This window comes from Talpa europaea, assembly GCF_964194135.1.
Source record: "Talpa europaea genome assembly, chromosome: 1".
Lineage (NCBI taxonomy): Eukaryota > Metazoa > Chordata > Mammalia > Eulipotyphla > Talpidae > Talpa > Talpa europaea.
In genome coordinates, this window is record NC_140073.1 from 108,384,497 (window position 1) to 108,400,271 (window position 15,775).

The 15,775-nt window shown below is 35.8% G+C and overlaps 1 protein-coding gene across 1 annotated transcript in view; it reads left to right on the top strand.

The window, feature by feature from the left end:
- Window positions 1–15,775, top strand: part of UBR3 (ubiquitin protein ligase E3 component n-recognin 3) — a gene marked incomplete at both ends in the record, with an annotated part of 155,569 nt that overhangs the window by 86,656 nt on the left and 53,138 nt on the right. The window contains 5 exon segments of the mRNA XM_084249572.1: window positions 1,778–1,927; window positions 2,569–2,702; window positions 6,913–7,023; window positions 13,075–13,275; window positions 14,495–14,631. Of these exon segments, the coding sequence (XP_084105698.1) occupies window positions 1,778–1,927; window positions 2,569–2,702; window positions 6,913–7,023; window positions 13,075–13,275; window positions 14,495–14,631 (733 nt within the window).

Sequence of the window (15,775 nt, forward strand, 5' to 3'; positions counted from 1 at the left end):
CTGAACAGATATCTGCAGAACACCCCACCCCAAAACCACGGCATACACATATTTTTCAAGGACATGTGAAACATTTTCAAGAATATATCGTATGTTGGGACATAAGTGAGTAGTCAGTAAAAATACTATATTGAACTTTTCTGTCCATAAAACTAGAAATACATGGAGACTAAATTACATAGTTCTTACTAATAGCTATTTGATTAAAGAGGAAATCAAGGCAAAAATGGAAAATATCTCAAAAAGAGTTACAAGTTATCAGAATGTATGGGATGCAACAAATGCACTTTTAAGAGGGACGATAATTACAGTACAGACCCATGTTAAGAAGTAGGAAATCCCAATAACTTAATATTGCACCTAACACAACTTGAAAAAGAGAAACAAACAAGATCTAATATTTAGTAGAAGGAACAAGATAATCAAAATAAGAGTGGGAATAAATGAAATAGACACCAAAAAGATCATAACTAAAGATTAATGGAACTAAAATTTCGCTCTTTGCACCTGCACCCTTATGTTTATAGCAGCACTGTTTACAATAGCTAAGCTTTGGAATCAACCCAAATGCCCAAAAATAGATGAATGGATCAAGAAGATGTGGAACATATACACCATGGAATATTATTCAGCATTCAAAAAAGATAAACACATGCAATTTGCAGCAACATGGATGGCGCTGGAAGGGATCATGCTCAGCAAAATAAGCCAGAAAGAAAAAGAAAAATACCGGATGGTCTCACTCATAGCAGGAATCTAGAAAACTTAAATAAGGGACCAGGAAAATGAATATCTATAAGAAAGTGAAAATCATAATCAACAAACAACTATGAGCCAGAGACACTTTATGAGGGGAGGGGGGTGGTGGGGGGAGGGATTGGGGTCAAAATAAAGGGGTTGCAATTGTTTGGGGAATAAAAAAATTAAAATAAAAAAAATAAAATTTCGCTCTTTGAGAAATAAAATCAGTATACCTCTACTTAAGCTAACAAAGTGGTGGGTGTGGTGTGGTGACACAGATATGAAGAGGTGTGAACCTTTTCTCCTAAATCATGTACAGTATTGTAAACCAATGTCACCTCAATTAAAAGGGCAAAAAAAAACTTATTACAAGTTACTTCTATTTCCTTGGTCTTTCCAATCACCTCTGCTCATTGCTGTTATGGATAATATCATTATTGACTCAATATTTTATTTCCTGCTGTTAATGACATTATATGGTGAGCAAGATTATTATTTTCTAAGTAGTTGTGCTCTATTTATATGATTACATACAAAATGATTTCCCTAATAAACCAATATATATTGATATTAATTGCTATAGTAACTAGAATTGATCATAAAGGAGAAATAATTTGTCCCACCTTAATCTCTTAGGAAGTACTGCCATTTCTTTCCAATAACTGCCTTGTCATTATTCCCTACTGAGATGTCTCAATGAAAATTGAAACAACCTTCTCGTTTCCTTAAATTATAATATTTTATAGTTGTATTTTTGATGCAAATATCTTTGCCCCCTGTGATTTTTGGTGTCAGTTATATATATATATTCAAAAGTCTAACCATATAATATTAAAAATTTTTCATAACAGCTATTTGCATTTGCCTAATTTTTTCTGAATAAGCATTTTATTTTAGCAAATTAATTTTTCTTGTAGTTTTATTACTACCATATAACTTTATTGGTATAGACGGCAGAATTATTTGAATTTGATTTTTTTCCCACTGAACAGAGGTTTTTTTCCCTTAAGAATGAAGGTGTAACTTTTTCCATCAGATTCACCTGAGAATGATATTCCTATGGAGATCGCCACAGCGGAACCTCAAGTTTCTGAAGCAGTATACGATTGTGTTATTTGTGGACAGAGTGGCCCTTCTTCTGAAGACCGACCTACGGGATTGGTTGTACTGTTACAAGCATCCTCAGGTAAAATCAAAGTGATTTTTCAAGGGAACATTTTAGAGCCAAAATGATAAAAATAGATTAATATATGTATTAAATGAAAGTTTTTTCTTGTCTAGATAGAACAGTAGATCTAATATAGCAAAGAACCATTTAGATTTGCGTAGCAATAGCAAATATTTCTTACTCTGATTTTATCTCACTTTCCTGGACATGAATGTTAAAAGAAGTCCATAACAGTGAGATCTCGTTTTGTGTTACATCATTTTTTGCACTTTCCCCAACAGTGGACTTAATTTTTTCTCCAAAGATTTCTGTTTCCTTTTAGTGAGAAATAGTATATTTAGAAAATGAAGTTTATTGATCTTGAGAATCACAGTTTTTAGGCTTGATTCAGTGGGCATATTTTGGAAACCATGCATCATCCATCAATCCATCATCCAGATGGATTGATTCATACTCTGTTATTAAAAAAAAGATAGCATCTTTGAAGAGTAATATACTCTGTAGAAGAAAACTACAATATTATCCTTTTTTTAGGACTTAAAAAATATTCTAATAGTGGTAAAATGAGTGTAGTGTGTGGTAAATAATTCAGCTTTTTTTGGGCCAATCAGGTCTATGTGTTGTTTATTTTTGAGCTCTTATTTCTGTTCCTAATGTAGTTTTGGGGCAGTGCCGTGACAACATTGAACCAAAAAAGTTGCCTATCACTGAAGAGGAGCAGATTTACCCTTGGGATACATGTGCAGCAGTTCATGATGTGAGACTTTCATTATTACAACGTTACTTTAAGGATGTAAGTACCCTGTTTACCAAATAATGCTTTTACCTGCAAATTGATGGTTATTTCTCTCTGGAGTTTTATTTTACATGTTTTTTTCCTGCCAAATGTCATTCTAATTTAGAATGTGGAAGCTTATTAGAAAAAGTTAACATGTAGATAATAAAGAAATGGAAATTTGTTAATAAATAAAAATTTCAGGTTATAAATATGATACTTTTATTTTTTTGATACTTTTATTTTAAATGTTTTTTATTGTGAGGTACACACACTCAGTCAATTAATGATAAATACTAACTCATAAATATTTTCATGAAGATTTTTACTTTCTTTTATTTAAAAATATATAATACAATCTCATTGTGATTTTTTTTGACAATCTGAAAGAACACGTTTATTAGGAAAAGAAGAAAAAAAGGCAACTGCGTAGTCACAGGCGGGCAGAACTGCCTCATTATAATGTTTTAAAAATGAAAAGTAGGGGTAGATTTCATTCAGGGATTTTTTTTTAAAAAGATTAATATTTATTAATGCATACAAGAACTGGGGTGTAGGAGGTGGGAGGATTCACCAGAGACAGAATGGGGAGCAGCACAGGTAGAGCTACTGAAATACACTGCTGAGGGGAGCAGCAGGTGAGGCAGGAGAGGTCTGCTGCGCCATGTGGGTTGCTCCCTGGCCAGGGATCGAACTCAGGCTATGGGAGTGATACCCCTGAACCACGAGGGAGGTCCCTCATTCAGGGATTCTGTAGTTACTTTTGAACTTGGTAAATCCTCCACCCCGTTCTTTTTCTGTCTAGGGCCTCTGGCACTCAGGTGTCATAAATCTTGGAAGATTAACTTTATTTAGTAGGAACAGCTTTATTTGTAAAATTTCTATGCCAATTTTAGTGTTTCCTGAGTGGATTATCAAATAGGGTTTCCTTTTACTTGTATTTTTGGATCTCCTGTATCTTGAATAAAGTAGATATATGATCACAATTTTAAATACTTAAAATTTAAAGCATTATTTAAAGTTAGCTATATAGAGTAATTATTTTGATCGATTTCCAATTGTAATTTTTTCTTGCCCATATTCACTGGTTGAAATGGAGGAAACTAGTAGAATATGTGGAAGACAGAATATTTAATTAAACAATAACTGAGTAACAATAAATCAGATTGGAGTGTGGTTCAGTGGTCTGGACCTAGGAGAAAGTTTCTCTTGGGTTCTGGAGTTGATGATGGCTTTGGCTAGGGATATGTCATGTAGAAGAGAGAGAGAAAAGAAAAACTGGGATTTGTCCCTGATTCTGCCATTTCTTAGCTATGTGAACTTGGCCATATACATACCCTAAGACTCAATTCCCCTATCTGTAAAATAAAGGCTCTTTTATGCAGGATCTGGTCTTTCATGCCTGAATGTACCAGGTTAGAAATTTCTTTAGATCACTTTACACATAATAAAGGTCAGTATAATTGTAAAGTGGTGTGCTTAATATTCAAATTAGCCCTTTTTTAGGCGTGCTTAGGTTGGCCATATGAGGGTTTTGGTTAGTTTAATGAGGATCATGTTTCCATATATTTTCAGAGACTTTCAAATTAAATTGTAGCCTAATAGTTTAATAATTTTGAGGGGAGAGAAAATCTAATAAAGGAGAGAAAAAGTAAGATATCTCTTTCTTGCACCCAGAATAATTACTCATTTCTAGAAAAACATTTTTTTTTTTTGGTAAGAAACTGAATTGAAATCTGACTTAGACTGAATCTGTTTCTGTTAGTGACTGAGATTTGATTTCTGCGTGTGTGTGTGTGTGTGTGTGTCCCTTGGATGATATGCTTTTGGAAGTCTAGGACCATTTCTTATATTTGTTTTATAGTCCCTTCAGGAGATAGTGCATAATATGTGTGTGGTAGGTGTTTACTGGATTTCTTACTGAAATACCTTAGCATAGAGTAAAATTTTATACTAAATTGTATAGAGTAGAAGAGTTACCATCAGTGAGTAGTATGACTGAAACTAAATATGGAATTAAATTTGAGATTTTCCTCTCTTCACATCGAATACATGCCTTTTACAATATTGACATTTAGAATTTTAGTAGTTTAAGACAGTGCGTTTCCTATTGAAACAAAGTATTATATAAAAGATAAAACAGTCTGAGCCTTAGAGTCACATTGAACTTGAGTTTGAACTCAGGCTCTAGCACTTGTAACTGAGTGATCTTGGTAAACTTTTCAATTCTTTTTTGTAAAGAGGGATAACATCACTGAAGTTTTAATGAAAATAGAGGTTGTGAAGATTCACTGTTAAGTGCTTAGCAAAGTAATGGGCATATCATTGAAGCTGTCCTAAAATACCGGCCTCATATATTAGTATTATCTGCTTTTTTTTAACTCTAGCAGATTAAAATAAAACATCTAAAAGTTACATAGACACATGAGTTAATATTTTCAGTTTTAAAAGTGAACTGCTTTTATTAGAAGAAAGATTAATAACATTTTTTTGTAATATGTTGCCAAAGAAAGCAGTTTGTCTACTGACTACCAACCATTCTAAAATGATCTAACACCAAAATCTGCTTCTACTTCAAGCATCTCCAAAACATAAAAGAGATGAGCAGGCATCCCATTGGTTTTCTGATTTGTAACAGTAGAAACTAGCTTGCCCCCTGTGAGAATTTGATTTGTGTACTGCACAACTTTAAATTGACTGGGAAGGCATCTTGCACAGTGTAGTATTTTCAACTTTCTATACTCATAAAGTGTGGTTACTATTGATTTGATGATAATCTGGTCTCTTAAAATGTATAAATTTCTTTCCAACATAAAAATAACATGTAAAGGTTAACTCAGTTTTAATGACTCTCAAATCTTTCATTATATGCTGCCATTCACTAAATTAACTCATGCCTTCTATTGCTCTAGCTTGGTCATCTGTTTACTATACACGTTAGAGGGTAGCTCAAGTATAGACCCAAATGCTGCTTAATAGAGGCCAAAGGAAAGTTATTCCAGCAGGAAAAGTGTAAGCCCCTGTATAGGTTGAAGGGGATAAATTAGCAGAGAAATTTAAACTGTACAAGAAAGAGCTGATTAAAGCAATTAACTTTAAAAAGACTTTCAGAAGGGTATGTAGTTTGCTTACATAATGTTGACCCCTTCTTTATTTTAAATTTTGTTAAACTCTTTTAAGGTATAGGGCTTAGTGTTAATGCACTTTTAGGGCTTATTCTTATGACCAAATTTGTATTTCAGAAATGTGTGGAGGATGAATTATGGAGAGAGGAGATTGGAATCAAGGAGACCAGTTAAGAAACTTTAGTTCAGAACCTTCTCTCGTAAAACAAATGATAGTTGATTTAAATGTTATAGTGAGAAGAGAAGCCAAAATCATGAGTTATTTAGAAGATAGAATAGTATGAAGGAAAGGGCATGATGTAGAGTAACTTTTAGCTTTCTTATTTGGTAACTAATAAGTTATGAAATTTTTTAACCAAGAGGAAAAGAAAAAAGAAGGAAAGAAAGAAGGAAAAGAAAGAAAAGGATGAGTTTTGACACATTGATTTTATGTGATATCTGAGTGGTTTTATGTGATATCTGAGTGATAGCAAATTGGTGATTTCCGGTTGGTAGCTGAGTATTTGCATCTGACACATCCAGACTTGGAGGGTATTACTGAGTAAATCACTTAGGGAGTCTAGTTTTAATGAGCAGAGAAAGTAACATTAAGAATAGAATGTTAGACATGTAAACATTGGCAGGGACAGATGAAGACAAAAGAGTCTTAAAAGTGGGCCTAAATGAAATGGTTAAAGAGACTGGAGGAAAAACAAGAGAGTAGTATTTTAGAAGCCAAGGAAAGGAGCCACTTTAAGAAGGGAATTTGTTAATATCAGATATAACAGAGTTTAAGTACCAGTCAGAACAGACAAAATAATCAACAGCAGTATAGTTTACCCTGGCTGTGGTATAATATTGCGAGTATATATTTTATGGACTGGAGAATGGTTAAATTCATAATTATTCTCTTTCATTTTTGAAGCATAAATATTTGGAAGCTAAAACTTAAAGGTGTTATAGCCTAAAGATACTGTTGTAAGGCTGTTTGGTTAACTTTATATTACAAAAATATAAGTTCTGCGTTAGTATAATATGGAATTATGTAGAGGTTTATGTGTTTATGTTCTTATATATGTTTATACTTCTTTAAAGTTAATTGTATTTTGCCTTTTTTTTTTAAGAGTTCTTGTCTCTTGGCAGTATCAATTGGCTGGGAAGGTGGTGTTTATGTACAAACTTGTGGCCACACATTACATATAGATTGTCATAAATCTTACATGGAATCATTACGGGTAAGTTGACTGAAATATTTTTAAGGTGTATGTATGTTTCCAAGTATTGATTTTAATAACACATTCATCCTAATTCATCTTGGGTGACTTGATTGCCATTTGAACTATACAACCTAATAGTTCCTTGACTTCTTCAGCTTTAGGGATTTCATTTTCTTTCTTTCTTTTAGCAGTTGACTTCCATGGCTGTAATTTTAGACTTTCCTACCTTATATCTAAAACATTAAACTTTAATATCTTTTTTATATGATTACTCTTAAAGTTTTCCTATTCTTACTTTCATTCATATGTTATGCTTCTGATATCAAAATTTCTAGTTCTTTTACTACCTTGCATTTTTCCTAGTGCATTAACTCTTTCCCAACCTCAGTTTCTTGTACTATCCCCATTCTGTTCCTAATATCTCATTTAATCAATATCCTTTGATTTTAGATCCAGGCAACTAGCCCTGCTAGAAAAATCACTAAGTGATTGATAACCTCCATAAATTTATTGTTTCTTATAGTAATGGTTTAGATTAGAATCTTGGACTACAGATAATTCTTATTAATTAATTTACCTCTCTGTGTTCAGTTCCCTCTCCTAGTCTTCTCAGCAGCTATACTAAACCTTTGTCTTCCCATCCCAAGACTCTGTCTCTTCCTATGTCACCAAGAAAACAGCAGCTCTTTGTCACATACTACCATAACTTATTACTTTCTGTTTCTATTCCCTGATAAATGGCTCTGTATCCCAACCAATCCTTTCTTTTCTGCTCTCTGGAATGGAACAACTTTTTATGTTCATGAGTAATTTTTCTGTCTGTATTCTAGTATTCCTTTCTCCCTATCATCTTAGGAAACTTGATCTATCAGTAAATAACCTCTTTTTGTGATATAGCTTTCATTTTTCTGCCTCTCCTGTCCTTTCTTTTCATAGTTCATAAAAAAATAAGCCATGAAGAATTCTTTCTCTTGACCTTGTCGTCTCCTGTTGTTAGTCTTTATCTCAGTTCAATTTCTTAAAAGCATAGTCTACTCTATTCATAGATTTCTAACCCAGAAGCATTGAATTTTTCATTTTCCTTTCTCTTCCTTACCTCTTACATTCAATTACCAAATTCTCTTGATTGTTTCATTTGATTATATTCTGCTTCATTATTCTCAAGTCTACCTTTTTTGTCTATACTCTCCTCTTTCATCTTGACTTTTGTCACACTTTCTTATCAATTTCCTTACCGAAAATCTAATTTATCCTCTACATTGACCTTTCTAAAATCTAAATCCCCTGGTGGTGCAGCGGTTGAGCGCTGGGCTGCGAAACTGCCCACAGCCTCCGCAGCGCTGGTTCGATCCCCAGCCACCGTCGAGGGTCCCACATGGCGCGACAGACCTCTCCTGCCACGTCTACTGCTCTCCTCAGCAGTGTATTTCGTCAGTTTGCCTGTTCTGTTCCCTGCTCTGGTTCTGGTGAATTCTCTCACCCTCCCACGCTTCTGACTGTACCCAGTGCTTGTATAAATAAATAAATAAATCTTGACAGTAGCTTTATCTTCTGTCAATTCAGCATTAATAAATTAAGTATTAGTGGGGCCTCCCCAGTGGCGCAGCGGTTGAGCGCTGGGTTGCGAAGCTGCCCGCAGCCTCTGCAGTGCCGGTTCGATCCCTGGCTGCTCCCTGGCCACCGGAGGAGGGTCCCACACGGCGCGCAGACCTCCCCTGCTGCCTGCTGCTCCCCTCAGCAGTGTACTTCGGTCCTTCTGCCTGCTCTGCTCCGCACTCTGGCTCTGGTGAATTCTCTCACCCTCCCGCGCTTCTGACTGTACCCAGTGCTTGTATAAATAAATAAATCTTAAAAAAAATAAAATAAATTAAGTATTAGTACCTTAAGCCAATTATACATTTTTCATATCTCTGTATTCAGTTGCTTACTCAACAAATATTTATTTAGTGCTTGTAGTGTTCCAACACCCACTTTGGAGATAAAATACTGAATAAGACAGTTATTTCTCTCAAGAAGTTTGCTATGCATGTTTGAGAGAGAAAAATAAACAAAAGGTTGCAGTATATGTGCTAAGTGCTTCAAGGTATACATAGTGTCTTATCGTTACATTCTGCCAAGTGCCAGAGCATCAGATGCAATGAAGTGCTTGAGTGATGGGAGAGAAGATGGAGAGGTATTGAGTCATGTTGTAAAGGTCATTACAGTCCATGTAAGGAATTTGGGCTATATACAGATTGCTTACAGAGATCCATTAAAGCAAAGATCTTACATTTTCAGAAAGGGCATTGTGGAAATAGTTTAGATTGCAGGAGAAAAAGAATGTGCTTGTATCATTTTGGAGGTAAGAGATGGTGGCAGTTTGTAGTTAATTGTGGCAATAGAAAGGGAAAAGAGGTTAGAGATTTGAAATATGTGTAGAAGAGTCTTCCGGACCTGGTAAGAGTGCATGTTGAGCCTAAAGGGGAAGAATGAAGCAAGGTGAGTGATGATGGTGATCATTGAAAGATTATGATTGGGAAGAAGAGTTTCACCTTAGGTAGATCATACTGGTATGATTTGGGAGACATAGTGGTATGGTTTGGAAGACTAGTTAAAAGATAGACAACAGGGATAGAAAGGGATAGAAAGAGGAAAGTAGGTGGAATGCCTGATAGGGTTTATTAGTCAGATATTTGGGATGGGAGAAGGCAGGAAGCTGAAGGACTTGCCATGATTTCTTCTGAGATAGTGTAGTTTTATGCTCCTACAGTAAAGGGGGTAAGACTGGCAGGTGTCATAACTTGACAAGACAGGAGGTGGTTTAGGAAAACCACTTTGAGGTAGAGTAAGAGTGCATCTTAAGATGTTGGAGAAAGACTACAAGGCAATATTCTGTGGTTAGCTGAAGTTGAAAACAGTTTGCAGCAAACATTTGTAGCAGTTTCAGTTTTTGTTTTTGTTTTTCCTTAACAGCACTCACTTTGAGTACAGAATTGGAGAAGTCATAGTGGGTTAGTTTTGAATTGAGTTTTTATTTAGGTATGTATGATGGAAAGGTATAGTAAGGGGAATGAGAAATATTGACTTAAAATTTTTTCTGTTGGTAGATCGTGATGTAAGGCAGGACAGGAAGTGCCTGAGAAACTGGGAGACACAGACAGGAGTAAAGGAGATAGGATTTGACATTTGGAATGTAAGACATTTGAATATTTTTAGGTATGTCAGTTTGGGGTCCTTACAAGGCAAAGGTATGATTGTGGCTAACAGATACTTGAGTAGAGTAGCGGTTAAAGCAGTTGGAGCTGATGATGTCAAGAGGCTGTGGGCCAAGATACAGGACTGGTTGTCTGTATACACTATGGTTATGTAGGGAGGTGGCAGGACTTGGAATGAAGAAGAAAGCTAATCTAGATACTAAACCCTTCAGGGACTGAGTATGGTGGATAACAGTCAAAAGGAGGGGAATTGGTGACTATCGCTAGACAGGAGAACGCAAGAGGAATGATCTTGAACCACCACAGGGGATGGGAAGAATGAAATGCGAAGGATGTGGGAGAATGAGCAGTGCCTAATTGAGGGGGCTTCCCCACAGAACCCCAGTTTTAGTCAAGGCAAAGAGGAGGACTTAGCATTCTTTAAAATTAAGGCTATAAGGAACCTTATCGCAGAATGTCCTTCTGTGACCAGGACTCTTTCCCCACCCTTCTAGTATACTCTTATTATGTATCTTTAAAACTTAGCTCACAAAACTATCTTATTTAGGAAGCTTTCTCTGTTGTATTTATCACAATGTTATATCATTTATTTGCTGTTGCAGTGCTAGTACCTTAAATGAAGATTCATGGTAACACATTATATCATCATCTGGCACAGTATCTGATGCTTGATAGGAGCTTAGGAAATGTTTGTAAAATTGAATTTGAGAAGGCATGGCATTAAATTTTTAAGGACTTGAAAAATGTCAAAAATAAAATCAATGGAATTCATTTCTTTTTTTTTTTTAAAGATTTATTTATTTATTCATATAAGCAATAAGTACAGTCAGAAGCGTGGGAGGGTGAGAGAATTCACCAGAGCCAGAGCAGGGAGCAGAGCAGGCAGAAGGACCGAAGTACACTGCTGAGGGGAGCAGCGGGCGGCAGGAGAGGTCTGCGCGCCATGTGGGACCCTCGCCCGGCGGCCGGGGAGCGAACCCGGGCTGCAGAGGCTGTGGGCAGCTTCGCAACCCAGCGCTCAACCGCTGCGCCACCGGGGAGGCCCCTGGAATTCATTCTTTTTTGTCAAAGTATTTAAGTCTAAGATCCAGTGAAATCAGCCCTAAAATAAGACTGGGGAAACTTAACTTTATCCCGGCATTATTGTAAACTGCCTTTGTAATGCAGGCATGTAAATTTATTACTTTCTCTTTGTATGCTTTTTTTCCTCACAGTTTTATCTTGCTAATAATGGTCATATTGTGCATTCGTACACATATATCAATGGATTAAAAACTTACTTTGAGGGCCTCCCCTGGTGGCGCAGCGGTTGAGCGCTGGGTTGCGAGGCTTCCCACAGCCTCTGCAGCACCAGTTCGATCCCCGGCCACCGGCGAGGATCCCACCAAAAAAAAAAAAAAAAAAAAAAACTTACTTTGAGACTAAGCATTAAGTTAGTGGTACAATAACTGAGACTGCTGGGGAAAAAGCATCATGTTCAGGTTAGGACTCAACAATAATGACCTGAAAGACCAAAATAGATGCAGGCAAAAGAAAGGAAAAAGTGTAGCAACCCAGATTCCTCCTTCGGTGGTCTAGTTAGCTAACATGTATCACAGTCTCCTGGGAGCAAGATTTTCCTCCTTGGTATGTGTGCATTAATGTCTTTGTTTCAAAATCTTGCTTTTCCTTCATCTTCCTATCAGAAATATCTGAAGGAAAGGATGCTAAATCAATTCCCCTCCTATCACAATATGTTCTGAACACTCAGCAAACCCACTGCATTCAGTCCAATTGGCTGTGTCCAGTGGGTAGATACCTTAGAAGACACAACACATTTTTTAGACTTAATTTACTTGCAAAAGCTATTTATTGTACTTCAAAGAACATGGACACTTTGAGGTCCTACCCAGATTATGAAAACAGGGGCTTGAGGTAGTTTGGCACTTTAATTTGGTCTTTTTGAGTTATTCTTTATGCAAAATCCACATTTCAGATTGATTGCATCATTATTTGAGTCATGCTGAGAGAAGAGTAAGATATTTAAAAAGTTCATTGGCAATGGCAAGTGTTGCTTGGTTGTCATGATGCAAGAAGTGATTTGATAAACCAGTTATGTGAGATTTTGGTTAAGTTTTTTTTTTTTTTTTTATAGAGGCATGCTTTATCCATTTGTTTGCTGGTCTGTCCGTTTGTTTTGTTTACACATGCACTGGGTACAGTCAGAAGCGCGGGAGGGTGAGAGAACTCACCAGAGCCAGAGCAGGGAGCAGAGCAGCAGAAGGACCGAAGCACACTGCTGAGGGGAGCAGCGGGCGGCAGGAGAGGTCTGCGCGCCATGTGGGACCCTCCTCCGGTGGCCGGGGAGCAGCCGGGGATCGAACCGGCGCCGCAGAGGCCGCGCGCAGCTTCGCAACCCAGCGCTCAACCGCTGCGCCACCGGGGAGGCCCAATTTTGGTTAAGTTTTAATGACATTTATTGGAGCAATCATTTCTTTTCTTTTCTTTTTTTTTTTAAAGATTTATTTATTTATTTATTTATACAAGCACTGGGTACAGTCAGAAGCGCGGGAGGGTGAGGGAACTCACCAGAGCCAGAGCAGGGAGCAGAGCAGGCAGAAGGACCGAAGTACACTGCTGAGGGGAGCAGCGGGCGGCAGAAGAGGTCTGCGCACCATGCGGGACCCTCCTCCGGTGGCCGGGGAGCAGCCGGGGATCGAACCGGCGTTGCAGAGGCTGCGGGCAGCTTCGCAACCCAGCGCTCAACCGCTGCGCCACCGGGGAGGCCCTGGAGCAATCATTTCTTCAGTGGTTTGTTTATTATAAAATGTGATGGTGTAAATTTTGTTTTCTGTAAAGTTGTTCATCATACATCTCTGCTTATTTCATCTTTTAGAATGACCAAGTTCTTCAGGGCTTCTCAGTGGACAAAGGAGAATTCACATGTCCTCTCTGTAGGCAGTTTGCTAACAGTGTTCTTCCTTGTTATCCTGGAAGCAATGTGGAAAATAATCCTTGGCAACGTCCTAGTAACAAAAGCATACAAGATCTCATAAAGGAAGTAAAGGAGCTGCAGGGACGACCGGGAGCTTTCCCAGTAAGCATCAGTGTAAGGCAGAAATATCTTGATTAACTTAGTTCTGCTTTTCAACTTTGATTTTTGTTCTGTTCTAAACTACTTGGACCTTTAATACATTTAGTAGAAATTTATTTTAGAGGTTTTCTTCTGTTTGTGTTTATTAAAGTTAAAAAATGAGAGCAATAGAACAAATTATTACCTAAAGCTATACTTTCCCTTATCTAAATTGTTACAATTTTAATATGTGTCTTTCAGATCATGAAATTTTACAAACTTAGGTATGGTTAGACTCTTTTAGAATATTGAAATAATTAAAACAAAGCCAAACAAACAAATATACCTTACAGTGTAAAGCATAATCTAATCATGTAAAAATATACCTATTATTATTAGATAAATTATTTATAATTATTAGGACTAAGATGATATATTGCCATACACATTTTGTGCGGAATCTTATTTTTATGCACTTGTGCATATGTGTATGCATGTTGTGTAATAGAGAAAATACTATATAAGTGATTAAACTGTTCACAGTAAGTCAGTTTTAATGAGTTATTTGTTGTAAGTGAACCCATCTAGTAAGATTTATTTGATTTAAATTCTTAAATATCTCACTTTTAATTATAGATTTATAATATGGTCCCTGGGAGAAGAGAGAGCTATGCCTGTTTGACATAGTAAATTTATGAAAACTGTGAATATTTGACTTGAAAAATTCATAGTTTAAACCTACCCAAAAAGATTTCATCTCCTGGCAGTTCTTCTCATTTGAAGACTAACTTTGAAATCTCATTTTTTCCTTTTGTAAATCCTATGTGTTTAAAATATGCTTAAAGTAAGGAATGTCAGTATTAATCTTTGAAAAATAAATTTAAATCAATGTCAAGTTTTTAATAAACATGGAAATGATTCTAAAATATGACAACCACTCATTTGTTTAGAATATAGTTTGTGTGGTTTATTAATGGTTGAATTACAATGTTACCAGTCATAACATAGAATTAGGATAAAAGGGTCCTTAAAATTGGAGAAAATATTTATTTATCTGATTTATCTTTTTGCACTAAATATATGGATAACTAGTGTAATTCTGTTTTGACTTTTCAATTTTAGTTTCCTAGTGTGTTCATATAATAGGCATTGTAATATTAGACTATATTATTATTAGACTATATTATACTATTATATTATTAGAGAAAATAAATATAAATTTTGTATGTTTACATTTTTATAGTCAGAAACCAACTTAAGTAAAGAAATGGAATCTGTAATGAAAGATATCAAAAATACCACTCAGAAGAAATATAGAGACTATAGCAAGACCCCAGGCTCACCAGACAATGATTTTCTCTTTATGTATTCTGTTGCTAGGTAAGTATTTATTGTATGCTTTTTATGTGTACTTACTGTGATAGTTGGTTTTGCTTCATATGTATTTGAAGAATGGTTGTATACTTTTAATGTTGGTTGAAATTATGACTAGTTTTAGAACCTCCTAGAAGGGCTATAAATGTTTAGTTTTCCTTCTTTTTTGAAGAATTTATTTTAATGATATATTGGGATAAATGTTATTAAACATTATAATGTATTTTGGAACAAATATGTTGTTAACATTTTGGAACAGATATCTCCCTCAAAGCATGTGGGTGTTATATATAAATGGTATTAAGAAATCACTGTTTTAAGTTCTGTTAAGTGATAATACTGAGAACTAAAACATTGTTAAAAACTTTTAATTTTCAGAAAAATGAGAACAGGAAGAATAACTTATTTTGTTTTAAGCTTGTGAAGGATCTGATGATACCCTAGAAGACTACCGGTGATTTAGAACATCAGATAAAGGAAAAGAAGCAAGAGATCAGGCATGATCTAAATCTCTATTAGTAGCTAGCAGGGTGCTCAAGGAAATAGAGGTAAATACTTCTCATCTTTCAGGTAGGATTAGTCTAATTGACTGCATAGGTGTTCAGTACCCAAGGAATAGTTCCAGATAGGAATTTTAGAAATCTTAATTTAATGAAAATAGAGAATAGGAGAGTGAATATTAATTTAATGAAAATAGTGAATAGGAGAGAAGCAGATGCAACTGGGAACTTGTATACATATTCTGCAAAACTGAGATTATAGATCTCTGAATGCCTCTAGAAGCACACTATACTAAGTAATATTGTAGTAGGTACAATTTAGAGAGAGAATGTGACCTGAAGTCATGCACCAAATTAGTGATACAGAGTAAGACTAGAACTGGCGGTCTAGTGTTCTTTCAATTACTGTTCTCCTTTTTTCCTCTCCTATTCAGCTTTTATAGATTATATATGCATGCAATTCATGATGGTCATTGTTTCTGACACATTCTAGGAGTAGAGGGCAACAAGAGTATAAATTAACTATGTAGTTTTTAGAACCCAGGACAAATGGAACCAGAGTTTAAAAAATTACAGCAGGCAAATTAGAGCTCAAAATAGGGAAACATCAGTTCTTGATCTGGGAATGGAAATGCTGGATTATTGGAATG